Below are 27,995 nucleotides of genomic sequence, written 5' to 3' on the forward strand. Positions count from 1 at the left end.
AGGAACGGAAGGTGAACTCATGGCCAGAGAGGGGTCTAAATGTAGAATCTCTGAGCACATCAGGTGCACAAAACTCCCAAGACGTGGCACAGAACTTGCGGTGCTCACGGGCGGGTTCACCCACACAAGTGCTCTCCCTGCCACACAGAGCCGATGCTACTGAAAAAGAGCAGCTTGTGCCTAACCCAGAAGAGGGGGCTGCCCAGAAGAAAGAGATGTCCCGGAAGAAACAAAAACTTATGGCCTGGGAATAAATTCAGCATAAAATAAATACTCATAAAAGAAAAAAAAAATCAGGAAGGTCTTTTATCCCTATTCGGCAATAAAACAAGCCGCCAGCAGAGGGCACCTGTCTTTGAACCAGGGACCTGCGGACCTGTAGTCAAATGCTCCACCAAGCAGTAACGCCAGGCCTGAGAGTCCTCCTTAGCGGATTTCACCTGCGTCACCACAGGCAAGGGTTCCAAAGCATACTGTAAATTCTGCTTATTCCTGACCAGCCAATGGAAACGGGCAGACCCATCACAGACTGACGAGCGACCACACCCCTGGCCACGAGTTCACCTTCCACTGCCTTGAAATAGCCTGTCCTCTACAAGTTCAAGTACATTTGCCGCCTTCCAGACTATCATGAGCCTCTGTTTTTCCTGTTCTTGCTGTTTTCCCAGCTGACTGTCGCAGCTTCCTTGCCACCCACTGTTTCATCATGAAGCTGTTACATGTATTTTAGGCTTTTGTTACAGCAGGAGCCCCTTCTACATATCAACTTCAGTATTTGTCAGTCTTAGTCACGATAACACTGCGTAACAAGCCACCGCCCAACCGGTGACACACAGCAGTAAGCATTTACTCTCATGCCCATGGGTCTGCGGGTTGAATGCGAATCGGCTGATCTCGGTTGGGCCTGGCTGGATGGGCCGCCTATAGGCTGCAGGTCTAACTGGCCTTGGCTCCTCTTGGGGAGCTGCTGGCCCCAGGCTGCAGGGCAGCAGCGTACAGGGTGAGCGCACCCCATGGTGATGGTGGAAGTGTCGGAGAACAAACCCACCCCTGCACGCAGATCCCAAGCTCCTGCTTGCATCACATCTGCTAGCATCCTGTTGGCCAAAACAAGTCACGTGGCGTGCCGGTTCTCAATGTACTGGTTCCCAGCTCTGAGTTCACCCTTTCATTTTGGCTCTGGGATAGGACTGATTCTTCCAGCATTTCTCCTTTAAGTGGGCACAATGTTAACAGCTGTCAGTAGAGGGCGCTAGAGGGATGTAGCAAGAAAAAGGGCTTCTTGGCTAGTTCCCGCTGCCTGCTCTTGCTTTTCTCCCTCTGGCCCCTGCTGCTTGCTTGGTCAGTGCTGCCGGTGTGTGAGGACACCTGGTGGTGCTCTGTATCTTTAGAGTTTTCTGTGAACTTTTGTAATTATTCTCTTTTTATAGTACGATAATTCCTTATATTAAACTTTCCCTTTTTAAAGAATTGGGCAGTTTCTGTATTCTGATTGGCCCAGACTGATACATATGGCCCAGCTCAGAGCAAAGGGGTGCAGAGAACACAAAAACTACCGAAGACATTGCTATTTAGTAGACTGTGGCATCAAGGCCATTTGTCTGTATTTGGCAATAAAGCAGGTCACCACCAGGGGGCAACCGGCCTTGGACCTGGGACCTGCTCATCTGCAGTCAAAGACTACCCCTGAGCTATGCCCCCTTGCATTGTAAGGCTCCCCCTTACCTTGTTTCACCTGTGTAACCCCAGCATTCCACAGTGCACAGTAAGTTCGATGTATTCCTGGTTGGCCGATGAAACTGGCAGAGCATCACAGACTGACTGGAGACCCCTCTCTGGCCACGAGTTCACCTTCTATTCCCGAGGCCCTTCCCTTGTCCAATAGGCAAGTCGCCCCTCAAGGTCCGGGTAGGACAGCACCAGGTGTGAGACCCCAGTCCCCCACTGAAGGACTCCCTCAGCTCCGCCCACTCGTCCCCGCCTGCCCCCCTCCCTCCCTCCTGGCCTCTTCACATCTGGCTCTCTTCTCTTGCCTCCTCTCCCTGGCCTAGTCCCTGCATGAGGCCATCTCCCAGGGCCATGACTGAACCCAGGGGAGACAGAGGGGCAGCAACCCCTGAATGCTGGGCAGACAACCCAGGATGCTGGGGCGAGGCCCACAGCCCCTGACCACCTGGCCCCAGTCCGGGGTGGGAGGTCCCTCTTTCCCTCTGCCCCACAGCGCGGGGAGTCCATGTGCCCATTCCTCTCCGCAGACCTTCGTCCACGAGGTGAGGACACACACCAGGCCTTCCTGAGAGGCACCAGGCCCTGAAGACAACGAAGAAGGACATTGGCCTCAGGGGCATGTGACGTGGTGTCAGAGACCAGTGAGGCTCGCATTTGGGAGACACAGAGGACGCTGAGCTCTGCCATGGAAGACCAAGGCAAAGGGGGACGGGTTCCTTCCTCATTGCAGGGCAGTTTTCTTACAGCATTACTTTGTCATGCAGGTAACATATTTCACTTTAAAAATATAATCTAGCCCTGACCAGTGTGGCTCAGCCGTGCCACAAAGCAAAAGGTCACCAGCTCGATTCCATGTTAGGGCACATGCCTGGGTTGTGGGTTCAGTCCCCAGTCAGGGCACGTTCAAAAGGCAACCGACTGATGTTTCTCTCTCTCTCTTTCTCCTTCCCTTTTCCTCTCTCTAAAAATAAACAAAAGCTTTAAATATATATATATAATCTAAATTCTAAATAAGCAAATGAGACCAAATCACAGCCCCCTCCATCATAATCAACCAGCTACCGTGTTGCTGGCTGCTTGCCCAGCCTATAATACAACATCTTTTTATTAGGGGATGCAATTGTTTGTATGGAAAATAATACAATAATTAATAAAAAATGATACAAGAACAATCTGTTTTGCATTCACGACTGTAAACCTACTTTTGCCCTACTCTGTGTATTCTAGAATAATCAACTCAAAAAATAAGGATAAAGTTGATAAAATTCAATATTAAATCATGATTTAAAAAACTCAGAGCAAATTAAGAAGAGAAATCAAATTCCTTAACCTGATAAGTAGAGCCCGCCATGAACCTCCAGCAAATATAGTACACAGGAAGAAGTCCTGTTAGATTCAGAAGCAAGGAGGCCTATTATCAACCTTACTATTCAATATTGTGCTGGGGATCCTAGCCTCTACAAGAAAACAAGGAAATGAGAAGGAAGGAAGGATTAAAGAGACAAGCTATCATTGTTTACAGATACTATGATGGCCAGCACTAAAAGTAGAGAAAAATCATTAGAACCAACACGACAGTTCAGCTAGATTGCTCAGTGCAAAATCAAAACACAAAAATGAGTATCATTCCTCATAAACCAGCAGTAACCAGCTAGATAATGAATTAGGGTAAAGATCATATTATTTTAATAACAGAAAGAATAATAAGGTAACTAGAAATAATGCAATATATTACCAGTTCTCTATTGACAAAATTATAAACTACTACTGAAGGATATAAAAGAAACCTGAATTCATGGAGATGTTCCCATATCCGTGGGCGGGGGACTCAGTATTATAAGGGTGCCGGTCCTCTCCAGTTCCCTCATTTGGTTCACTGTCATTTCAGCAAAGGTTGAAAAGCATTTCAGTAGAACTTGAAAAAACAAGACTAGCTGTGACAATGTAAGATAGGAAAACAAGGTAGGATGTGTTCTAGCACATGGCAAGACTTACAAAGTGAATATGATTAAACTAGTGAGCCCTGGGACAGATAAATGACCAGAGCAGGTGACCCTGCGTATGCGGGAACTTGGTACATGAAGAGGGTGACCGTGATGGTTCGTTTCACACGTGGCCTTGAGTGGCATGAGGACGCCCGGGTAGCTGGTAAAACACTACTCCCGGTGCGTCTGTGAGGGTCTTTCCAGAAGAGATTCGCATTCGACTCGGTAGACTGAGCGAAGGAGGTGGCCCTCCCTGACGTGCACGGGCACCATCCCCTCGGTGGAGGGCCCAGTAGAACAAAGAGGCCGAGGAAGGGGAATCTGCGCTCTGCTGACCTGGGACACCCATCTCCTGCCCTGGGATAGGACACCCATGCTCTTGGTTTGCAGGCCTCCAGGTCTGGACCGGAACCATATGCCTGCCTTCCTCGGCCTCCAGCCTGCAGAGGCCCGATCATGGGACTTCTCAGCCTCCGTAATTGGTGAGCCAATTCTTCATAATAAATGTCTCTCTCTGTTTCTATGCCTCTCTCCTCCCTCTCCCCATATACTTCTATATCTATATAGACACCTGTCTATGTCGGTATCTGTATCTACTGGTTCTGTTTCTCTGGAGAACCCTGCCCGGACGCCCCGACCCGCCTCGGCCAGCCCGAGTTTACGCTGTGGTCCCAGAGTGAACGTGAGCGCCCCTGCACTCTCAGAGGCTCCCCGGCTGGATGACGGGACGGCCGTATGGTCCCCCTACAGCTGAGGAAAGTGGAATCGCAGACTAGTGGGGAAAGTACCAAGCTAGTCAACATATGGCACGGAAATCCCTGGTTCTCCATGTTGAAAAAGATTTTAAACCTTCACCAAACAGAATGGTAGATTCCAGATGATGTAACAACCTAAATATGAAAACTTTAAAATTATTTGAATTAAAAATAGGAGACATTCTGCTCTCAGGGAAGGGAAGGATTTCTTAACACAAGAGGCACAAACAACATTTAAAAAGACAAATGGATTTGTCTCCATCAGGATAAAAAGTAAAATGTGATATTTTCAATGCGGTAACAGTTGTTTCTCAATAGTGAGAGATACTCCACGTGAGCCCTGCCTCTTAGTGTTATAGAAGAAATGGTTTTATCTTCTCACTCATTTCCACAAACCTAATGCAAGCACTCTGAATAGTCAATATACGTCAGTGTGTAAAGTTTTACTCTTATAAAACATGCAACTGACATATACAGAAAGTTTGAAAGTAAAAGGATAGTAAAAAATATATCAAATATTAACCAAAATAAAGTCAGCGTAGCTATATCAATATCAGACAAAATGTACTACAGAATGAAAGTATTATTAGGGTAATGAATATTACTTTATGATAATAAAATGAACCCTTCCCCAAGAAAATGCAATTCTAAACCTATATACAGTTTTAAAATATCTAGAGCAAAAATTATCAGAAATATAGAGAGAAATCTGACTAATGCACAATCCTGATAGATTTTAATAGATCTTTCTCAGTAACTGATAGATCAAAAAGGCAAAAAATGATGATATAGAAAATATAAATAACACAATCAACAGGCTCAATTCAATAGACCTAACTAGATCCCTACAATCAACACTAGAATATACTCTTTTGCAGCAAACATGGAACACTTTCAAGCATTTATTGTGTACTTGGCCACAAAGCAAGTCTCGCAAAATCCTTAAAAAAAAAAAAAAAAATCAGCATCACATGCTACATTCTCTCACTGCAAGGCAAAACTCAATAACGAAAAGGTGACTTTTTAAAAGACCCATACATTCAAAAACTAAAAAGTACTTTTAAATAACCAGGTGGATATAAAAATAATGAAAATCAGAAAGTACTTTTAAATATTTAACTACTTTCAGTAATTAAGTTAATTGCAGCCATTTTCACATGGAGGGGTGGACAGTATCATTTATCTTTAGAGGAAGCTAACTAATTTGTTTGGGAACACCATAGCTGGCTGGTTCACCAAAAGCCAATTCGTAGAATGACCATGATAGCCAAAGCCAAATATGATGAAAATTAAACCAGTGACTATCAATTGGCTGAAAAGCCAACCTGAATTATTGAGAATTTTTAAAAACTTGTTCCATCTGCACTTTTGCCTTTGTCCCTACTCAGAACTGCCAAATGAACACTTTAAACCGAATTTAGGCCTGTGCCCCAAAATTACCTTGCAGTGCAGATTACAGAGGCAGGGATGCATGCATGAACAGGTCAGAGGTGCAGCTAAGATTTGGGGGGCAGGGGTGTGGAAAAGAGGTTTGTCAAAAACTGGGAGAACTGGTCATTCAGCAAAATGGATGTTTTGCTCTTAGCAACTGCTGATCCAGAGTCAGCGAATAGAGCCCAATCCTGGTCACGTGTCGGGAGGCCGAGTCAAAGATGTATCAAGATGCTGTACATGATAAAATAAAGATGTGGCTTTCTTGAATAGAGATACCTTTTTCTTTTCTTTTCTTTTTTTTTTAAGTTAAGGGATCCTGAGACCAAAGGTGGGGTGTGGGGAGGAGCCAGGAGTAGGAACAAGTTAGTGGGAGGAAGCCGACACCATCGAGCAGGCAGGACACTGAGCTCAAAGCAGAGGCAAGGAACTTACTGTGAGGCTCCTGGGGCCTTTTGGGATCTTGGGATCAGATGTTGAATTTTAAGTTTTACTCTCCCTGCTGTGAAACCCTTGTGATCTCTTCAAATCGTCCTGTAGTTGGCCACACATAGACACACCAGTTCCGCGTCAGTGACTCCTTAGGCATGGCCAACGAAAGTCCGATGCCACCCATAATCTGGAGGGTGGAAAGAGAAGAAACTTAATTCAGAGGAACAGTTAGCAAACTGGGGAAACAGCCTCTGGGAGACACCAGAGACAAAGCGGAGGCTGACTTTATAAGGCAAATTCCCACCCTGGTACCCGATTTGTCCATTTTTATGCAAATGAGAAATTCAAATTTGCAGTCTGAGTGGTTGATTTCCCATGATCTGATTGGGGTGGCTCTAATGGTTTAGTATAGATGCAAATAAGGATATAGCTGCCCTGGTCCAATTGGATGGGGCAAATCTCAGCCCATTGGTCGAAGAGGATTCCAGGAAGTCCTTTATCAGGGACTCCCGCTCAGAGGGCAGGAACGCAGAGGAGTTTGGCAGTTCAGTCTATAACTTCTCTGAAATGCTCCCCAGGGGATGGTAGGTGTGAAGGGGCTTTGCCCAGGTGCTCAGGGGCAGTGATTGAGAGTAGGCTCCTCTCAGTCTTCCCCTGGAGGCCAGGCCAAAGCAATGTCAATATTGTACCCCAGGGTTCTGGGAGGTGACCAGCAGCAAGCCAACAAAGATCCACGGCAGGCCCGCGCTGTTTCAGGAACCAACACTGGGACTTCTGGGCGAGAAATTCCTCTCCCCAAATATTCCTGAGGAAGACAACCCGCCTGAGGGGACGCAGGGAAGAGGGCTCTCGGGGCCACAGGCAGCTCCTCTTCCCCGCACCCCGCTTCCTCTGCCCCTGCCAGCTTATGTCTTTCGGAGCAGGTGGAGCGCCTCAGACCCACCTGCTCTAAGCTGTTCTAACGGGGTCCTCCTCCAGACCTGGAATAGGTTCCTTGTGCTCACCCAGGGTGCCCCCCGCCCCCGATCCCACCATTCCGCCCCACCCCCCGCCCCCGGCCCCACAGAGTCCTGCCTGACAGAATGGCGGGGCTCAAACTTAGTTCGGTCCTCAGATTTACTTTAGGGCCTACCACGTGCCAGGAACTTCTGAGGTAACCACAATCAACCAAATAGACTAGCAAATAGTCACCCAAGAGATGACACATGGGTTAATGCTGTGGTGAGCGGAAGAGCGGGTGGCACGTGAGGACGTGCCAGGGTCTGGCAGCCACTCCCTCCCACCCATGACCGCGGCCCACACCCCGCGCCGCCGGCCTGCAGTCCCTCTCCATCCCTGGGGGCTCGCTACCCCCACGCCTCCCCGGGGTCTTTGGTCACTGTCAGTTTAACAGATGTGCCGTTTGGAAAGGCCGGTTCCGTTTCATCCGAGCATCCTCACCTTGCACGCAGGATGCGCTCAGTAAATGCTGAATGCAAGAATGGATGATGGGCCGACGGATGGATGCGTACACTCGGGCAAGCACACCATACACTGGCCACCAAGCGGGTCACTGCGCCCAACCGCTCCTGGCAGTTTCGCGGGGTCCCGGACTAAGGCAGTGAGGAGGGGATACACCTGGTCGCCAGGGGCTCGCGCGGCCCCTGGCCGGCGCCGCGGAGCCCACTGGGAAGTGTAGTTCGCGCCTGCGCCCCGCAGGCCGCCGAGGCCCGGGGTCTCCGGGCGGAAGCGGGACCACCCCTCTTGGGAAGCGAGGCGTAGGGCTGGCTGCAGCGCTCCCTCCTCTGCCGCTTTTCGCGGTCCGCACCCCCGGCCCCGCCTACTCCCGCGCCTACCTCTAGATTTCTGCCGCCTGCGTCGCCGAGGGTCGCGCCACCACCTGCGGGTGGGGGAGCGGGTGCCGGGAACCGCGCCGGAAGCTGGGAGCTGAGGCTGAGTCCGGGATGGCGAACCAGGTAAGGCGCGCCGGGACCCAGGCGTGAGCCGGGCTGAGGCTGGAGGGGAAGGGACGGACGCACTCCTGGGCGGGTTTGCTCCTCCGAGCTCGGCGCGGACCCCGGGGGTAGGGCCCGGGACCCTCCAACTTTGGGATGGGACTGTACGGGGCCGCCCGGGCCGGGTGCGTAGGGTGCCGTGCGCAGTAGTCCGGTCCTCGGGCGACGCCTCCCCACTCCCCGCCCCCGGTATACACCTACAAGGAGCTTCTCTCCGCCCTTGGAAACTCAGTCCCTGGGGGTAAGCATCGCTCTTCCTAGGCCTGGCTTTTCTTAATTAATTGTAAGTTACCGGGAGCGGTGGGCATGAAGGCCTCAGGGGAATGAGTAAATCTGACACTTCTGTTCCTGTGCAGACACCTCGCCCCCGCCGCGGGGCGGGGGACACACGTTACTAGGGCCATGCCCTCCGCTCCCAGCTTTTATTCTTTAGGTAAGGTGTGTAGCACCGGGAGCTGAAGGAAAACCCTATCTGTCATAGCGTGGGCACAGTTCGGCAAGTTGTGTACGGATGCTAGGAAAACGGGGTGATACCCGTGCGGAGTTGCCACACGTTCTTCTTGGTGGGCTCCTGGACCTAGTTCTGTAGTTGGGGTTCCTCCTGAGCTTGAGCCAATCTCAGGCAACGGTAGACTCCGCGTTTGGGGGCGCAGCGTGGGGATTGGGTCTGGGGCAGGCTCTGCCCAGGCAGAGTAGTCACCATGCCAGGACCTTGTTATGAGTGCCTGGCAAATTCTTTCGAGGAAGGAACAGCAAGGCCTGCTGGGCCTTGTGGGAGCAGGGCCGCCTCCCTCGCAGCTCTGGCAGTCCAATTAGCAGTCCAAGGACACCCTTACTCGGATGTGCCCGCTGGCCCCGTGCCAGGGCCTCCTCATTCCAAGTTTCCTTGTCTATAAAATGAGGGGTTGGACCACTGATCTTTCAGATATGATGTTCTGGGAGGGGTGTGTGCTCACATCACGTAGCTTCATGGAGAAGCTGGCCAGGAGTGGCCTTGGGGAGCAGTAGGGCACAGAGAGATGGAGAGGCTCAGGGAGGGTCTCCTGTCTTCCCATCTAGCGCCACTCCCAAAACCCCCGGGGCCTGTGCACAGGCCCACAGGTGGGGGGCAGCAGGGTGTGATCTGGGAGCCCAGCCCGAGGCACTCTTGGGGGATGGGTCGGGCTGGGAAGGACAGCGAAGGATGGACAGGCCCTGTGTGCCTGGAAGCTGCGGTTTTCATGCTGGGCTAGTGGCACCGCGGAGGGGTGTCTCGGGAGGACCATGGCAGCAGTGAGCCGGTAGGCTGCTTAGGTACAACAACCCTGGGTCAGCCCAGAATGCTTCTCTCCCGATGGCTGAGGGAGGTGGTGGTCTGAGAGCCACAGAGGGGTGAAGTAGGGCCACAGAGGGGTGAAGTAGGGCCCGGGGAGGGTGATGGGTCCTGACTGCAAGGCAAAGGTGGGTTTCCTTCTCCTGAAGGTGAATGTTTGTGGCCTGCGCATTTTTACGCTCATTCTTGCCCACTCCCTTGCGCACGCACACTCCTCACTCCTCTGCTTTTTGGGGGCCGAGGGAGACCACTGACGGGGCCGCCTACCCAGGCCACAGTCTGTTTTCATTTCCATTTTATAAGAGCTTTGTCATAGAAGAGTTTGTCTTGAGGCCGAGGTGGTGAAAGGCCGGGGAACCGTGTCGCCCAGGAGTCTGGAAGAGCCAGGTCTGTCAGCCAGGAGGTGAGGCAGCGCGTGGAGTGTTGGGGAAAGAGCCCGTTCCGTGGAGCCGGAGGTGGCAGGCCATGACCCGCTGCTGGGCGGGCACTAAGCAGGCAGGCTCGGCTGCAGTAACACTGGTCACAGCTCTCCCCACATCCCAGCCTGTGCTCCAGCGCTCTCCCGTATTAATTAGTTTGATCTTCACAGCATCCCTGTGACGCCGGTTGCTGTGATCCCAGTCTTACCGGTGAGTTTGGTGAGGCGCCATCGCCACCCCGAAGCAAAGCAGGGGTTGGAATGCCCGCAGACTGGCCCCAGAGGACAAGCCCCAACCGCATGCTGCTCCCTGTCTGCCCAGGACTTCTTAACTGCCACACCAGACCAGTGAGGGGACCAGCAGCTGGGAGTGGGACAGGCACCCATCACTGAAGGCACTGAAGTACAAACTGACGAGCCACCCTGTCTGGGGTGGAAATCGGCATGAGACAAGGTCCACGGCAGCCTTCTGTGCTTTCTAGTTCACAAACATGCCACCTTGGACAGCTAGCGCCTTGGGGACAGCAGAGGGGCCAAGGGGCTGGGTCACCAGCATACTTTTCATTTTCAGGGGACCAGGCAGGTTCAACCTAGTCTCTACCCTGTGACGAACTGCATGTCAGGATCACCTGGGAAGTTTGAAAATGTCTATTTCTAAGCCCAGAAAGCACCAAACCACGATTTAGCAGATTTAGGATGAGGCGGGAAATCAGAAACTGTGGAGCACGTCATTTGAACCTCGAAGCCCTTTTGTTTTGCTGGTGATGTTGTAAGGAGCTTCTGATGGGAGAAGCTGAGGGTTCAGAGCATTTCCCCCTGGTTTACCGAGCAGGTGCTGTGTGCTGGCTTGAACTAGCGCCCCGGCGGAACCACCGCGTGGCTCTGCCGGCCCTCACTCCCGTCCACCGCGCCAGCCGGGGCCATGCCGTTTAGCCATGGCTACAGCGGCATTTCTCGTACTCAGGACTCTGACCCATCACTGCCTTGAGCCGATCTGTGTGAATGCTCAGCTTTAATTAAGAGGGATGGTAATGTCTGATTACAATAACCCCATGTCTGTCCCTACAGACCTGACCAGATAATAATAATTTTAAAAATTGGATGTTAGATGCTTGGTTTCTTAAGGTTCACTGATCTTAGTGTTACTGGTGGTTATCACAGTCAAGCCCGGGGAAAGGGCACCAAAATTTCAGCCTGAAGGCTCGAGCCCTGGACTTGGCCCCGAGGCCGGGCTGCCCACTCCGCTCACCGCTGCGCCCCTCTGCGCTTCGGACCCTTCACCCCTCACGCAGGACAAGGGTGTCCCCAGCATAGGGCCGTTTTGTTACTCAGACGGGAGATCCGAAGTGCTCTGAAACATGTTAGAGTCACACACGCCTCTGCTGATCTGCGGGCCCCCCGAGAACAGAGCCTGTGTGTGACACGTGTCACTTAGCAGCCAGCAGAGTGCCTTCAGCACGTAGGTGTTAAAGTTAGAGCGGGCGGGGGGAGAGGCAGATGGAGCGGAGGGGCTGGCTGGGTGCCTGGTGTACCCGGTGCGCGTGTAAATGTTGGGGAAGCTGTACGTGCTGGGGAGCAGCCCGGTGCCCATGAGCCGCAGCTCTCGTCAGCGGATAAGGAGGGGTCCAGGCCGGCAGCCGTTCACAGCGTGGCCCACATGCCATGGTCAGGGGCCGGGAGGGAGACGGCTAATGTCCCTGGTCTGGGAAGAGGCCCTGCGAGAAAGGTGGACTCTCCGTAGCACAGTATGTCTGTGCCACCGGCCTGCTCGTCCCTGGACTCCCTCAGACCTGCCGAGCTCGCTCAGTGTTGAGCATCAGAAGGCGGGGAAGAAGCGAGCCTGCAAGGGCATTCTGCGGGGTGCGTCCTGGGTGGGACTCTTGTGCGGCAGGAGCAGAGCCCCGATGAAGGTCCTTACGCCCCTAGGTTATGGTCGTATGGGAAGGGACTTACAGGACATAGAGAGCTCAGTCAACATGGCCAGTTCCTTCACACACCGCAGTTTCCCCTCATCCCCTGCCTTCACATGCTGCGGATTCCGTCACCCAGCTTCTGGTGGCCTCGGGCGTTCCTTGGCTCAGGGCTGCGTCACTCTCTGCCTCTGTTGTCACCTGGCCATCTCTTGTGTCCCTGTGTCTCTTTTTCTTACAAGGACTCCAGCCCTACTGGGTTAAGGGCCCACCCTACTCCAGGATGACCTTATTTTAACTAATTACACCTGCAGTGACCCTATTTCCAAATAAGGCCACATTCACAGGTACTGGGGTGAGTGCTTGAGCATCTCATTTTGGGGACACAGTCGACGCCCATCGCTGTCTCACGAACATGAACCTTCCTGTCGCTCCCTTGGCTGGCCCTGCGCGTCAGTGCCCAGCCCGCCCTCGCTGCGCCCCGCTCCCTGGCCGCGCCTGTGGCCTCAGTGGGGTGGAACCAGCCAACTGCCCGGAGATTGTGCCCGCAGGTGCCCATCGCCTTCCAGGACCTGGCCGTGCGGTTCTCTGAGGAGGAGTGGCAGCTGCTGGGGGAGGGGCAGAGGGCGCTCTACAGGGACGTGATGCAGGAGAACTACGAGGCACTGGCCTCCCTGGGTAAGGAGCCAGCCGGCAGCGCCCGGGCGCCTTGCTGGGGAGTGTGGCACAAGCCTAGCTGAAAGCGGAAGGGGGCTGGGTCCAGCAGGAAGCGCATCCGGAGTCTTTCTGGGGGCGGCTTTGGGCTGAGCCGGCGGCCTGGCTGATCTTTGATGCCATCGTTGTTTCTCTGGACCACACTAGGGTTGTAGGTGCGCTTTGGTGCGGGCGCTAGGGTGCTGGGGAGACACTGAGCAAGGTGGTTTCCCAGGCCCTGGCGCTCTGCTTGACCTGCGGCTTGGGGGGGTCCCAGGCACGCGTGTAACCTGGTACGTGGATGTGCGGGTGCCAGGGCCGCCTGCTTGCTTGCACTTGGGGGGCAGAGACAAACTTCCGTTCCAAGAGGACTGTCCCTCTTCTCTTTCTCAGGGACAGCGGAGCTGGTGCCCCTCTCTGCCTTCCTGTCTCCCGCGGAGCCTGGCGGAGCCAGAAGCAAAGCTGGTGAGGGACAGCCGCCCCTTGGGGGAGGTGTCCTAGGTGAGTAATCTCGTAGACAAAGGCCAAGCCCCTTTCTGTGTCCTGGTCCCCCTGGGCAGCCTGGGCCCGGGCGGACTCACTCTTGTCCCTTCCACCGCGTGGTCCTTAGCCCCCAGCTTCCTGGGGAGGGGCCAGGAAAGGCCGAGGGCTCGGGTGGCGGAAGGGGACAGGGATGCAGCCCTTCTTGGTGTTCTGCTCGGGGGAGTTACAGAGAGTGAATGACAGCGTACAGGACAGGCCAGTTACGCGGGGCCCAGCCCCCAGTCCTGGCGGTGCCCGTGGGCAGGTCACCAGGCCCAGGCCCAGGTCCTCTTCATCCCCCGGCCTCCGGTCTCCTTTGCTGCTGCTTGTGCGGTGGGAGGACGCGCACAGAAGTGTGAGCGCTGGGCCGGCGCGGGGCGCGGGGCTCACTGTGGCCTCTCCGCAGGAGGAGCGCCCCAGCACAGCCTGCATCTCACCGCCCTGGTGCAGCTCGTGAAGGAGATTCCAGGGTTCCTGTTTGGGGAAGTCGGCCCCGAGGGCGGGGGAGCCGGCCCGGAGGGGGAGCGGCCGGGCCCCGGGGGTAAGTGGGACGGCAGGGTCCACAAGGAGAAGTTCAGGCTGGTGCGCCATGCGCCTGCCCCGCTGTGGCCAGACCCTAAGTGGAGTCGCCCCGTTTTCATGAGCGCCCCGCGGCACGCCGGCCTCCACCACGTGGGTAGTTCATGTGACAGCAGCTCCTGACTTTTCTCATGGTGGTTTTTACACAGCCTCATCCACACTCTTGTGGCCCTGCCATGTTGTGCCCCACGTGGCAGGTGAGGCCAGCCCCTGTTCTGTAGGTGAGGGAGGGGAAGCGGTGCCTTGTCTGAGTGTCAGTGGGGACGCGGTTCCCCCTCCAGGCCCGAGCCCCTCCCGCCTCACGTTCTCTCCTCCCTTCCCTGTGCCCTGCTCACTCGCCCTTCTCTTCTCAGGCCTCACCTTGTCGGGGAGGGTCTGTCCCCTGCAGCCCGAGCCTGTAGGGTTCCTCTGAATCTGCTCAGTTGGTGGCAGATGGAGCAGAAAGTAGGGGTGGGAGGGATCTTGACAGAGCAAGACTGTGGCTGTGAACCGGCATTTTGGAGCTCGGGGTGACAGGGCGGAGCTGCCTGCCGTCCTGGTCATTGTTAGTGGAGCCTGGTGAGGAAGGGCTGGAAGGGACGGTATCAGGGGCACTTTACCTGCTGCTTCTGTTTCAGCTTATGACGTCCTCTCCCTCCTCCCGACAGCAGCTGTGACAGTGGACACTTGTCCCCTGCAAGGGCTGCTCAGCCGCCTTCCAGACACGCCCGTCGGCCGGCCAGGTCTGGCCACCACGCCCAGCGGTAGCTCATCGTCCAGCGGTTCGCCCGGAGCCGTGGGGCAGGGCAGTCCCCTCCCCATCAGTGAGTGTGACCCGGCAGGGGCAGGGCTCCATCCCTGGAGTTGGGGGGACTGGGCCCCTGCCCTGTTCATTTTCTGTGAGACTGGCTTCCCCTGTTGCTACGTGGGGACAAGCTCCCTGGGGCGCAGCACAAGCGCCGGGACCCTGTCTGTTGGCCAGAGAGGAGTGACGCTCGGCGCCAGTGGGGGCTGCGAGGCGCTGACCCGCTCCTGCGCCGGTGGGGGCGACCCATCGGCAGACAGCGTGCCTGCACGCACCCAACCGGGTGCTCGGACCTGCTCCTCGAGGCGGCCCTGGGAGCAGGGGGGCAGGGGCAGCCGTCAGAGTTTCTCCGAGGCCTGAGTTTATTTTTTAAAATTCTTGCAAGTGGTGCGTTTGGTTGAATATCTGTTTTTATTTAAAATATTTAAAACTAATGTGGAATAAAGTTGGCACTCCTGAAAAACATACCCCACTGAGCCTGTGGATTCAGGTGTCGCCTGGCAGATTCGCTCTGGGGGCCCCTGTCCCCAGGTTCAGGAAGCATGAGTGCAGAACGAGGACCTGCACGTTGAGACTGCGGCCATCACGTGCTGAGCCCAAGTCCAAGGCCGGACCTGGGGGAGGGTCCCGGGCGTTGGGAGTGAACAGCCTTGGTGTTTACAGCCACTGGGAGCAAACAGGGAAAGGACACCCTCCCCAGCCCCCGCTTCCCCAGGCAGCACCTCTGCAACAAGCCTCAGAGGGGCTGGCTCTGCGACCAGTTTAGGCTCCCATGACTGAGCTGCCCCCCTGGGATTTGGGGATGGGAGAGGCCCGTCCCTCTATGGGCACCTGATCCAGGCAGTTCCCTGGGGGCCAGGGCTGGAAGGACCTTCCTGTCTCTCTCGCTGCAGAAACTGCAGACACGCCTGGGCCTGCAGAGCAGGAAGGCCCTGGAACCCCAGGCGGGGAGCACAGTCCTCCCACCGGCAGCCCTGGCAGGAGGAAGAGCCACCGAAAACAGCAGAGGGGAGCCTCGGGGGCAGGTGAGAGGCTGCTGTCCGAAGAGCAGGGCCCGTGCTGGAGTGGAACGGCCAGCAAGCGGAGGCTTGTCACGGCTGCCGCCCTCAGGGGTGCACTGACCCGGCCGATCTTGCAGGGTCCGCGGGAGCCTCTCCGGGGAACAGCCCCCTGCAAGGCCTCATCAACTGCCTGAAGGAGATCCTTGTGCCTGGGCCCCAGCACCCTGAGGCACCCCCACGCCTGCCTCCTGTCCCAGGCCCAGGCCTGGCCCGGCCACCCAGGGTGGGGCTGGGCCCCGGGAGCCCGCCCTGTGGAGGTGAGTGTGGGGACATCTCAGGCCAAGATCGCTGAAGCCCCTGAAACCCGAACTGGCTTTCTGTAGCTACTTCCCTGTAAACGGAGTGTCTTTCCGAAGGACCGTCCTCAGCTTGGCTGCTGCTGCATCATCAGGCTCCTGTTCTGGGGCCGGGCAGCTTCCTTACGCAGCGTTGGGGCAGCTGGTGAAGAAAACTCAAAAGCAGACCCTGGCCCTGCGTGTGTTCTTTACCTGCCCCGATGTGGGACCGAGGGGGAGAAGGTGCTGAGTGAGTGTCGCTTCACCAAGTGACACCAAGTGGGGCACTTAGCGTGGGCTTGGGGGGTCGGGGCAGCATGGTGGGGGCAGGAGCACCTGGCCTGGAGTCCGACAGCTGACAGGCGACAGCACAGGTGACAGCTTCTGTCAGCTGTGCAGACCGAAGGCTCCCGAAGCCCTGGAGCCTGTTTGCCCATCTGTCAGGCGTGGAGTCATTGTTCCTGCCTGAGGGCTGCGTGAGGCCGGGCCCCGAGGCGCAGCGTGCGAGTGCGCGTGTGCCGAAGGCCTGGTCCTCCTCAGTGCAGGTCCGGCTCGGGGCCCAGGGGAGGGTCTGCAAGCAGCAGCCCGGCAGTCCGCTCTGCCCCCTGTGCTTCGCGTCACACCGTGCGCTCAGCCTTTGTCCTCCCGCCCCTGCTCTGTGCGGCTCTGGGAGGCATGGAGACTGGTGCCTTTCAACCCGCCACCAAGATGGCAGTGTCCTGTGCAGGGTGACCCACACCTCAGATTTCTGGTCCTGACCTCTTTCACCTGCTTACCTAGATTGTCCACTTGTTGTTTGTCCCGAAGACGGAGGACACGCGGCTCAGGGTGAAAGTGTGTTGCTTTTTCCTGTAGTGAAAACAGAGGCAGTGGCCGGGGGTTGTCCCCTCCAGGGTCTGCTGAACTGTCTGAAGGAGATCCCCGTGGCCCAGGACAAGCACCCCAGCCCTTCAGGACGGGGGGACCCATGGCTGCCAGAGGATCCAGGCGCCTGGAAAAGGACTTCCGGAGGTAAAGGCCACTGGCTGGGCTGGGGGGCCCTGGACGTCCTCCGTTCCTTCTGCTGCTCCAAGCAGGCCCATGGGTGACCCTCCACAGTGAGACACTCAGGCCACACGTCCGTGTGTTGCTCAGAGTGGCCAGATGTCCGGGGCTGTCACCATAAATGGAGCAAGTCATGCAGGAGGTGCTGCATCAGTTCATGGTCATTTCCCAGATTGGCTCTTAAAGTGGGAGCCAGGGACTCCGGAAGGAAGGGGTATGGAAGGAGGGAGACTGAGGGAGGGAGACCGAGCCTCAGCCCAGGAGACGTTCGGGCATAATGCGGATGCGGGGGCCCTCGCCTTGCCCGTGTGGGTGGGGGCGGGAGTTCAACGCGCCACTCGCCCGAGCTCAGCGGCCCTGGGGCGCTGAGAAGGCTGAACTGGGACAGGTGTGCTGGCCTCAGGGGAAGGAGCCTGCCTCGGTGCTGCCTGGGGCGCACACCCGGCCCCTTCTGTGGAAACCTCTAGAGGCGCCTGTGGGCAGCCCGGGGGAAAGGAGGCTGGTGGAGGGACAGGGTGTGCGTCGTCCTGTCTGCTGGTGGCAGAGCGGGGACTGCCTCAGAGGCGAGGCTGTGGTGGGCCAGGGGCCTTGGGCGCCCCGCCCTAACCCCTGAGGGCCTGATGGGGCCTTCCCACAGGGCCCAGGCCCCCGCAGACCCCTCCTCCCTGCCCTGGCGCTGGCCGCGTGCTCTCAGTGAAGATGGAGGACAGCTGGGCCCAGAGCCCCCCAGTGCCTGCATCCTGTCAGCTTCGCAAGCCCACCCACAGCCCCTGTGCCACCGGCAGCCAGGGGGGCGACAGAGACACCAGGGGGGTCCGAGTGCCCAGCTGGGGCCCCGCAGCTCAAGGTGAGGTCCGACTGGTCTGCTTGAGTCCCGAAGGGGGTTCTCAGCCCCCCAGCAAAGTTCTGCCCACACCCCCCACCCCGGGGAAGGAACAGATCCGGTGCGGGGGGGTCAAGCCGCCTGTATCAGGACAGTTAGTGCTCTCCCGGCGTCCATGCCCTCCTCAGCCCGGCCTTGCCAGGGAGGGAGCCCTCCAGTGGAAAGACCATCATTTGCTGAGGTTTTGTGGCTGTTGGGGTGCTGGCCACGCCCACGAGCGGGCCTCCCCAGCCGCCCCAGGACCTGGGGTTCCATTAGTGTTGTTCCCCCGGCCGAACAGAGAGCAGCTCTAAGTCCCCACAGGAGAGTGTCCTGTCTGGCAAGCTCCCTTGCCTGGTGCTGGACTTGTGGCCCCAGTAATAGCAGGTGGCAGGGGGGCGGGGGGGCAGCCAGCCTGGGGCCAGGCCCGGGGCCCTGCCAGAGACGGTGACAGGGCCATCTCCCCTGTCCCAGCCAGCAGTGCCTCGAGCTCGCCCCTGGAAGCCCTGGAGGCCTGTCTGAAGGGCATTCCCCTGAGCGGGTCGTTGCCTCCCCAGCCGCCGGCCCCGTCTTGGTTCCGGAGCCCCCAGCCGGGAGACCCCGGGTCTCCGAGGCCCGAGCTGCTGCCCCGAGGCTCGCACAGTCAAGGTAGACTTGGCCTTGGGCTGGGGGAGCGTTTGTCCCTGCACACGTGTGGGGCGATCCTGAGGACACTGATGTGTCCCCCGTCCTCGTCCTGGGCCCCATAAAGTGCAGGCCCTTCTGCCCTCCCTCACCCCTCCCCAGTCCTGCCTGCCCCCAAACAGCCCCTGAATTGGGTGGAAGCCAGCTAAGCGGCCCCTGCCCACCACCTCCTCCGAGAGCTCCTCCTCGCCCTCTAGCCCGGGGGGACCCGTGGCTGGGTCACGTGGGTCAGCGCCGGGAGCACCCTAACCAGAGGGAGGCCCCGTGGAAGACCCTCTGGGGCAGGGCTCCGGGCGCTGCCTGCCCACAGTGCAGGGCCCAGGATACCTGCTCTCCAGCGGCTGTCCCGTGAGCTGGCTGTGCTGTCCCCTGCAGAAGCGATGGCGGGACCTCTTCTGGCTCTGGGCCTGCAGGGCTTCGCCAGGGACGGCTCTGCCCTGCCGCCCGGGCCCCGCGGCACCCCCACCAGCTGCTCCTCGTCCAGCAGCACTGACGGGGACCTGGACTTCCAGAGCCACGAGGGCAGCCAGGGGCGCAGGCCTGGGAAAGGTGAGCTGGGCCTGAGGCGCGGGGTCGGCCCTGGGGAAGGATGGGGGCGGCCCACCCGCGGCGGTGTCCACGGCACGCAGCCGGGTCCCCACACACAGTGCTGGCTGCAGAGCTGGGCTGCCCAGGCAGGAGAGGCGCAGGGTGTGTTTTGGGTGGGGATACCTGTTTTAGCAACTTGGCTCTGAAGGGTCAGGACAACATCTAGGATCTCTTCAGAAATAAAAGGGGTCTTTTGTACTGTCAAGTCCTTCCTTATCCCAGCCACAAAGAAGTAAGTACCTGGGATAGCAGACTGGTCTCTGACTTAGGGAAAGAACCTCGTGACGTTCGCGTAAAACCACATTAAAGACTGTATTTGGTGACTTGGGTCTCCCGAGGTCCCTCCGCATTGAGGCATCCATGGTGAGCTGCCACCTCTTCAGAATCTTCCAAGACTCTCTCCCGTGTCCCATCTTGACCCTTTTTTCCCCCACAAGAATAACAGGCCTTGGTCTGCCTTGTCCACAGAGCCCAGCCCCCTGGGGCTCCGCTGTGTCCTGGCCCCACCCATGGCCCCGAGCTCACCCTGGACTCTGCACCAGGCGAGCTGGGGCCCACGGGACAGCTCTGGGGCCCTCCAGCGTCCACGTGGCCTGGATTCCGGCACCAAACACGGACCAGCCCCTTGCATGTGGGGACTTTCTCCTCCCAAAATGTAGCTGACCTGTCTTTTAAGTATTTAGCTCTAACCAGGTAATAGAATCACTTGCTGTTCTTCAAAAGCCACAGCAGGCTATGTAGGAAAGGCGACGTCTCCGTCCCGCCCTCCAGCCCCCGCGGTCCTCCCTGAGTGACCACGGCTGTGGGTTCTCGCCTCCAGAGCCCTCGTCCGCGTGGCCGCGCCTCTTGTCCCTCGCACAGACAGTGGCGTCCTGCACGCCACCTCGCTGCCCTGCTTTATGCCTCCACGTCGGTCTCGGACGTCGTTCTCGTCTTGGTGACCTTGGAGGGAGGCTAGCGGGGCCCCCACCATGCGGCAGCCGCGTGGTCTTCTCTCGCGGGGTCCGCACGTTTTTTTCTTCCTCTGTGGATGGGCCTCGTCTTCTAAGTAGCCAAGCCGCACGGAGGCTTCACGCTGCCTTTCCGGAACTTCCCAGCCCAGCCCCCCGGCTCTCCCTGTCGCTCCAGAACTCAGCAGGGCCCCGTGGGGAGCTCCGAGCTTGGGGTTCCTCTCATTAACACCTGGCCGCTCCGGCCCCACGTGCCAGCCCGCATGCAGGTGGTTCCCTTGCCTTGCGCCCTGCCCGTTCTGGCTTCAGCAGGCGCCTTCAGGAAAGAACGTGGCCAGAGAGGCCAGCTCCGGTGGAGAGGGCTCCTCTGGAATTTCAGCTCACCTAGTTCCTGTTGCCTCCACAGCTGGCACTAGAAATGTGATTTTTGCAATTCGGTTTTGTTTCCTAGTTGAACTACATTGGTGTTGGTCTTCCTCGACCTCTCCCTCATACCCCAGGGGGCGCCTTTAGCGTTTCCCTTCGTCCTCAGGGCCGCCCGAGGCTGCGTGGCAGCATCTCACACGGGTGGCCCTGGGCGGCCTGGCCCTGTGCCTGCAGCCCGTCTCCCTCACCGCAGCTGCTGGCCTGACTTCCCAGGAGGCGGCGAGGTTGGCCCAGCCCCAGCCGGGCCGCCCAGAGCCAGGACCGACTCACGCTTAGGGCCAGGCTCAGCTCGGGTGCCCTGCCCTGCTGCGGCAGGGCCAGTGCTCTGTGCCCCTCCCCGCAGCCCCATGGGCCCAGCTGCCCCAGGTGCACAGAGACCGAGCTCTGAGGAAGGCTGCAAACGTGGGGTTTTCACAGGGATCCCAGTCGGAAGTGCCCCCCTCCAGGGCCTGGAGAATTGTCTCAGAGAGATACCTGTGCCCAAGTCACAGCCTGCCTGGCCCTGGTCCTCGGCAGGGGACAGAGAACCCCGGAGAATGGAGCCCAAGACCTGGACAGCAGACAAGGAAGGTAAAGCACAGTTGCCCGGGGTTTGGGAGCGGGGAAAAGGCGTCCCATGCTGGCGCCCTGGGCGCTGCCTCCCCAGTCGCCGGTGGGCCCACATCCACCCCTGAGATGAAAAGACGCTCCGGGAACCACCCAGGCAGAGGCTAGCGTGTGGCCAGAAGGCCAGGCACTGCCCGCCTGCATGTAGCGGTGCAGCCAGGGCCGGGCACTCGGCTGCTGAGTGCAGGCTGAGCCTGGCTGTGGCTGCGGCCACGGCCGTGGATTTTCGCGTCGTGGCTGTGCTGCCCCTGTGCCTTGGTGTCTGGCAAGTTGCTGAGCTCCCAGGAGTCCAGGTGATGGTCTGAAAAGACCCTGGAGGATTTGAGCAGCCCCCGGGCACAGCAGGGCTGGGGTGTGTGCCACCCCTAGAGCATGTGTGCCCAGGGACGCAACAATGACAGTTGTCTGTCCAGCACAGGGCTCCGTGGGGCTGACAGGCCTCTTGGCCTCTCTTTACAGCAGGACTGAGGAGCGCAGTCTGGGAGACAGTCCACCTCAGGAGGGACACGCCCACCAGGAGCCTGTGGCCGGCCAGCCCGCAGGCCCTCTCCTCCAGCAGCGCCCCTGCCTGCTGCCAACGAGGGCTTAGGGACCACGCGGCCGCCAGGCCAGGACCCTGGAGGTGGCTCCCAGACGGTGAGCTGGTGCCTGGCCCTGGTGCTTCCGGCATGTTTTCCCTCCCAATAAGTCTGTGATGAGGGACAAAGTTTCCCTTCCTTCCCTGTCCCCCTGTCCCTCCCGTCGCACACCCGTTCCCTAGGCCACCAGCCGAGCACAGGAGTGAGCACAGGGCCCTGATGCTGGGGCCACTTAGTTGGACCCGCCACAGAGCCCTGCCCTGGGCCTGCCCTGGGCCTACATGAGCGCAGTGTTAGCGCTCCCGCTGGGCAGGCGCCGGCTTTGGGGGCCTCCTGCAGGCTCGCCTGGGTCTCTGCTGTCGGGCGACTGGTCCTGAGGCAGTGGAGTAGGAGGACCCAGGGCCTGGCTGGAAATGACTGCTCGTGGCTTCCAGGGACTTAAGACTTCTGGAAAGTTCCCCAGCTGGCCTTCCAGAGGGGCCGAGGCCTAGCTGGCCTCTGGCCTCACTTCTGTACACCGTCACGGCAGAGAGGATGTTTGGAGCCACCAGGACGTGTCTGCGGGCATTGACAGGGGCCGTGTGCCTCCCTGTCAGGCTGATCCCCAGAAGGGCCTCTTGTTGTCCTCTGCCCAGGGGCAGCCTCCACGCCCTCCCCACTTCACTGCCTGGAGAACTCTCTGAAGGGGATCCTGCCCGGGCGGCCCCTGCGCTTCGCCTGCTTGGCTGGCCCTGGCCCCAGCCCCAGCCCCGGCACCGGCTCCAGCTCCAGCGCTGGCTCCAGTTTCAGCAGCTCCGAAGGAGAAGACCCGAGGCTGGAGCCTGAGCTCTGGCAGCCGCTCCTGCAGGGTAAGCCTCAGGGGCAGAGGAGGGGCAGGGAGCTAAGCCCCAGGCCAGGGCCTGCGCCCTGACTCCAGCTTTGTGATGCAGAGAGGAACCCTCTTCCCAGCAGCAAGAGTCCCAGCCCTCCGACCCCACGCCCTGGCGGCCCCCCGGCCGGCCGCAGCCCTGCTGGAGGCCGCAGGGGAGCGGAGCCCAGGGAGCACTTTGGTCTCAGTGCAGGTGAGCTGGGGTCTCCTGAGGGGGGGCGTGTCCCCAGGGCGGCCGCAGCTCTGGGGCTGGGCTCTCTGAGTCTCACCTGTCATTTTGCCCAACTCTTGCCAGAAAGTTCTCTACATTAGCCATGCTTGAGTTCCCCATGAGATGAGTCGTGTCTTAGAGAGCAGTGGGGCTGCTAAGGCACAGAGGGTTCCAGAAGTGTTAAACGAGCATGTTTAATTAGAAAGCCTGGCAATAAACTTAATAGGTATGGGTCATAATGCAACATATATAACATGTACACATTGTATATACTTAATGATGTATATACATCCACACACACGCTCTGTTGTATGGCCCGGCCTCTGGATAGCGGTGCCCTCAGTGAGGGTGGCCTGGGGCATGCACCCCCGCGCTTCTCAGAGTGAGCCCCACAGACGCCCCCGTCTGGGCCCGGCTCTGGCTGGGCCACCTCGTATGACCGCAGGATGCACTTCAGCCACGCCAGTCGAGCACTTTGAGGAGCAGGACTTGCTACTCACAGGCACGCTGGCGGGGCACATGGCGGGGTCACGGGTCGGGGGAGAGCGCATGTGAGGACGGGGCTCCATCTCTGTCGCTGTTGTGGCGGGGTGTGCAGGGTTTGGCAGGTTCACTCTTTATTGGCTCATTTAAAACATAAGAGTGGGTCAGGACACAGGAAGGGAGCGGTGGGGGTCACTCACGTGGTTGGGGTCCCTCTGATGGCCAGTTATCTAGGTCGCCCAAGGCCGTCTGAACGAGGGGCCCTCATGGGGTGGGGGGAGCCTGGCTCCTTCCCTGTCGTTGACTCTCACACCCCAGCTGTGTGTTCGCCCCAGGCGGCCGTCTTTGGAAACGGATGCCTTAGCAATCCAAAGCTTGGTGTCAGGGACTTTGTGTGTCAGTGTATGTGTATATAAGGATAAAAACTTAGATTTTAAATTTGGCGATAAACATGAAAGTGTCAAAAGTGAGATTCCTCCACCTGGGAGAGCTTAGAGGTTGTCCGGTCAAGAAAGCTGGAAAGGCCACCTTGCTTCCCAGGCCGAGCCTGGCCGGGCCTCTGACCCGGCAGGAAGACCAGAGGGGAGGCCTGCGGCGGCGGGGAGGCGGGGAGGGGGGGGCGGCGGCCCGCCCAGCGAGAGGTGTGCTTGTGCTTGGAGGCCGGGCCGGCCGGCAGGGGCAGCACTCAAGGGGGTGGGTGGGATGATTGGCCTGGAAGGGGCTCCCTTTGAATTCAGGCTAGTGGCCCCATGCTGACCTTTGTCTCTCTGCTGGCCCAGGCTGTACCCACATTCCTCACTGCCCAGTGGGGTCTGGTGGCAAAGAGCCCAGTGGGCTGGACACGGGCCATACAGTCCCCTGTGGCCCGCAGGGCACCCCCAGCCTCTCCCCGCGGAGCTCGCTGCGGGGGCGGGGGGGCCTGCACATCACAGCCCTCCCCGCCTGCTGTCTGGTCCCAGGCCCTGGCACAGGCCCCAGTGGGCAGTTGGGCCAGTCAGGCTCCCCAATAGACTAAGTGTGTCCACCTTGCATCTCATTTAACCCTTACTTGAGAGTTGCAAGTTCTATTTTTTAAGGTCGTGTCCAAATAGCCCCGTGTTAGAACGGCTCTGTCAAAACAGCACGTGCACACCCCGCGCGCGCGTTCTGTGCTCTCTTCGCAGGGGCCGCTGGGAGTCTCTGCCCCGCCCCTTGGCCAGAGAAGAGGCCCGGGCTGGGGCCCTGCCCGCCTCCGGGGTCAGCCCCTCAGCCCCTGTTCCGGAAGCCCAGGGTTGGTGACGAATCCGGAGGCCCGGGCCCTGGACACAGAGGACCCAGCGCTGCAGGTGAGCTGGTGGGCTCCCCGTCCCCTCAAGTTGTCAGGAGCCCTGCGGGCACAAGGGCGGGCAGGGGTCAGCGTCTGCACGGCCACCTCCGTGCTTCCCGCTGCTCAGCCCCTCACCGCAGGGTCAGCTGGGAGGGAGAAGTTGTCCTTCATGCCCTTCCAGCCTTGTCTGGGTCACAGGTAGGAAGAGTCTCACCTTGAACTCACCTCAGTTTGCTTCTTTCATTTCAGTATTTTCTCACAGAAATGGCTAGCTTTTTCATAAAACCATAAATGCCTTTCAGAGGCAAAACAGAATTGAGTCTTGTACCAGAATAGATACACCCAGAATCAATGTTTGGAGCTTGAGTGGACGTCAGAGAATAGAGGAGGGCATGGAGGCCTGGTCCCGCTGTGTGACCTGGCCGAGGGCGAGATGTGACTCCATGTCCCCAACCCGGAGGAAGCTCCTCCCTAAACCACATTAGAGACACAGGCTCGGCCCCCAGGTCCGCTCGGATGCGCAGGAGACCCCGCACCAGGCTGCACACGTGGCCTGCCCGTCCGCTCACAGGCCAGTCCTCGTCGGTGTGGCTGCCTGGTGGGAGCCAGGCCGGCGGGCACGTGCCTCCCTCCCCTCGGTCAGAAGTGATCCTGCGGCGGCGAGGCCGCGTGTGCTGGGCTCGGGTCCTTCTTGGACTCGCCCGCGTGGCAGTGGGGTCTTGGAGCCGCGCAGCCTCACTCTGACTGCAGCCCTGAGGGCTGACGAGAGCAGGCCTGTGCCGCCGGCCTTCCTGTGCGATTTCCCTGAGGAGGAGACCAGTTCCAGGGGAACTTCGGGTGAAGGATTAGGGGATTGCTTTTTAAAGTAATTGAAGACTTAACACCCCCTGGATCTATAGCTTCTGAATGTGAAGGACAGAAGTCAGGGTGGGGGGAGCCCATCACCCCAGCCCCGGTTCAGCCTGACCCGCCTGGGCCCTCTTCCCGCCGCTGCCCACGCTTCCCCAGGTCCCGCCCCTGGCTCCCTGGGGCGTGTTCAGGTGCCATTTGGTCCCAAAGATGGCACAAGAGCCTGCTGACCATTTTCCTAGAAAGACCAGTGGCCTAAGAAATCTTAGTTACCACAGAGACCCAATCTGTGGTGTATCCTGCTCATGAATTTGGGGTACAGTGGGGAGACCTGGCCACTAGTGATGTCCTGAGCATTGCCATCAACATTCTCAAGCCCAAGTCAGTTCTCCCCTGGCCAGAGCTGGGCCCCAGAGAGGCAGGACGCTGACTGCGCCGGTTGGGGGGCGCCCTGGGGGAGAGGACGGTCCCAGCAGCCTGAGACTCTCCCCCCAACCCCGCTCTGGTTTCAGCCAGGACCGAGGAGAGGCCACATCCCGGAGGCCTGCCTGAGCCGGCCCCCGAGGCCACCGCTTCCCCCGCTCTGCCTCCTGCTGCCCCGCGGCCGCCGTGTCCCTGCGGGGGCTCCCTGCAGCAGGAGCTCCGTGGCCTCAGCGCCGCCCTGGCGGAGAAGCTGGAGCGGCTCGCGGCTGCCCTGGCTGGCCTGTCTCAGGAAGTGGCCACCGTGCGGGCCCAAGTGGGTCAGCTCGGGAGGCGCCCGCAGGGCCCTGGGTCAAAGAGCCGGGCCTCCTGGCCGTGGGCCCCCCGCCGGGGGCCTCACTGGGCGCACAGCCCGGCCCACAGACACCTGCCACACCGGAGACAGAAGGGCCCCACCAGGCCGAGACCAAAGATCCTGCGCAGCCAGGCGGAAGGCTGCAGGGCTGGCGAGGCCGCAGGCCTCTCCCGGGGGGCGCTGCACCTGGTGCCCCAGCTGCCTCCAGGAGCCCCCCAGGCAGAGTCGTCTGGGACCAGCTCCAGCCCTTCCCAGCAGCCACCGTCCTCGGCATTCAGCCGAGCTGGGCTCCCAGTGCACCCCCCGCTCAGACACACGGGGGGCCCCCAGAGTCCCCCTGCCCCTTCTGCGCCTGCTGCTTTCCCTCCCCAGATGGCCTCTCCTGCCTCCAGGGCAGATGCAGAGCCACCGGCCGCAGCGGCTGTGCCCACGGAGACCCAGAGCTGGCCCAAGGATGTAAACGGCCTGTTGGCAGGGGTCCAGAGAGCCCTCAAGGAGGAACTGTGGGGTGGAGAACACAGGGACCCGCGGTGGGTGGCCCCTAACCGCCTTCTCCATCAGCTCGTCCCTGAGGACGCCCTGCCCCCTGTCGCCTCTCCCAGGGGCCAGCCGGCCCCCACACGCCGCTCCAGCCAGACCTTCCCTATTCCTGGCCTGTGAGGGCTGGGTGTCCCCTTTGGCCTGACCGCCCCAGACTCCGAGATGTGTTTGCTCAGGGGGCCGCCACATGGGGCGTGCTCCTCAGCCACGCCCGTCCTCGGCTCAGGTTCATCCAGGCGTTGCTCCCCTCCCACCTCTGCCACCAGAACTCAGTGGCGGGCACCTCTGCACAGCATGCGTGCCCAGGGGGCCCACAAGGCCCCTCTTCCTGACCCTGCCCTTGCTGCTCTCAGTGCTGGGAAGGCAGCGGCTCTCGCCTTCCTTGTAGCTGCAGGCAGAGATTTCGTTTGGGGAGAGTTCCACTCCTTGGTCCAAGTGAGATGCACCCATGTGGATTCTAAAAATCGCAAAGTTGGAAGCTAAGGGAAGGGCCCTTGGCAAAAAGGGGCTCAGTGGGTCCACAGCAGGGCATGGCTGATCAGTTGCCAGTCCTGGGACCAGCTGGCATCGGGGGGCGGTCAGGGGCACTGGGAGCCAATCCATCCAGGTGGTCCAGATCCAATCAGACTGTATAGGAAGTTCGGAATTTTTTTTTTTAAGAATATGGAAAATAAGTTATAAAATGAATGGTAAAAAGCTTCGTGGTTCTCAGCTACGTTGATCTCACAGGTCCACGGCCACGCAAACCAAAAACGTTTACAGTCATTCACAGCCTTCCAGCTTCACTGGTTGGGAAGAACCTGTGTACAGGTTAGGGCTTTGGGCACGTGTCTCAGCTACTTTATGTGGAGATGGCACTTCGGTGGGAGAAACAGGGGCCTTTTTGAACTCAGGAATTTCAAGGGTTTGGAGGTGAGGGGCACAGGAGGCACTCGCCCTACCTGTCACCATCCTGGCAAGTAGCCCGGAGGACGGTCCCTGGCCAACCTGGGCACGGGCCTTCCTCCGTCCATGCCCCATCGGCCACCCGCCAGCCTGAGGCCTCTGTAGGCGGGAAAAAGAAGGTCCCGCTTAAGTCTCGGAATCAGAGCATAGGCCCACAGGCTCCTGGCCACTCCTGAGGAGTCTGCAGCGGGGTGCAGGGCCCACAGTGGGCTGCCGGTGACACCCCATCATGTCACAGCTGTCTCCAAAAGGAGCTTGGTTCATTGACTTGACCCTCACCTTCTGTGTCTTTGTGTTTTAGATGTGGCTTCAGTAAACAGCTTGTAGTTGGATTTTATTTTTTAATCCAGCTTGACAAAATGTTTTCTTCTTACTTGGAGCCCCGAGTCCATTTCCATGGA

The 27,995-nt window shown here is 58.8% G+C and overlaps 2 protein-coding genes across 2 annotated transcripts in view; one reads left to right on the forward strand and one right to left on the reverse strand.

Annotated features, from left to right (window-relative positions):
- The window catches only part of ZNF746 (zinc finger protein 746), a 49,526-nt gene extending 43,014 nt beyond the window's left edge, over positions 1-6,512 (reverse strand). The window contains exon 1 of the mRNA XM_054563851.1: positions 6,335-6,512. The gene's annotated coding sequence lies outside the window, so the exon portion shown is untranslated. The remainder of the gene's footprint in view (positions 1-6,334) is intronic.
- Positions 6,513-12,594: 6,082 nt separating this feature from the next.
- KRBA1 (KRAB-A domain containing 1) lies at positions 12,595-27,984 on the forward strand. Its single transcript, XM_054564495.1, has 16 exons — positions 12,595-12,643; positions 13,052-13,145; positions 13,570-13,721; positions 14,407-14,562; positions 15,437-15,568; positions 15,682-15,861; positions 16,735-16,890; positions 17,561-17,770; positions 18,260-18,433; positions 18,845-19,018; positions 20,851-21,003; positions 21,499-21,675; positions 22,253-22,465; positions 22,547-22,678; positions 24,343-24,504; positions 25,847-27,984. The coding sequence occupies exons 1-16, from the start codon at positions 12,610-12,612 to the stop codon at positions 26,767-26,769; spliced, it is 3,222 nt and encodes a 1,073-aa protein (XP_054420470.1). The 5' UTR covers positions 12,595-12,609; the 3' UTR covers positions 26,770-27,984.
- The last annotated feature ends 11 nt before the right edge of the window (positions 27,985-27,995 follow it).

This window comes from Pteronotus mesoamericanus, unplaced genomic scaffold, assembly GCF_021234165.1.
Source record: "Pteronotus mesoamericanus isolate MK-2021 breed Mesoamerican mustached bat unplaced genomic scaffold, CSHL_Meso_final scaffold_85, whole genome shotgun sequence".
NCBI classification, from domain to species: domain Eukaryota; kingdom Metazoa; phylum Chordata; class Mammalia; order Chiroptera; family Mormoopidae; genus Pteronotus; species Pteronotus mesoamericanus.

What these genes read in the sequence shown, in the direction of transcription:
- KRBA1 (XM_054564495.1), top strand. Translation starts at nt 12,610, where the DNA reads ATGCAGGAGAACTACGAGGCACTGGCCTCCCTGG. An exon ending in CTGGGGCCCCGCAGCTCAAG is followed by an intron (nt 17,771 to 18,259) that starts GTGAGGTCCGAC and finishes CCCCTGTCCCAG; the next exon opens with CCAGCAGTGCCTCGAGCTCG. An exon ending in GCACTTTGGTCTCAGTGCAG is followed by an intron (nt 22,679 to 24,342) that starts GTGAGCTGGGGT and finishes CTCTCTTCGCAG; the next exon opens with GGGCCGCTGGGAGTCTCTGC.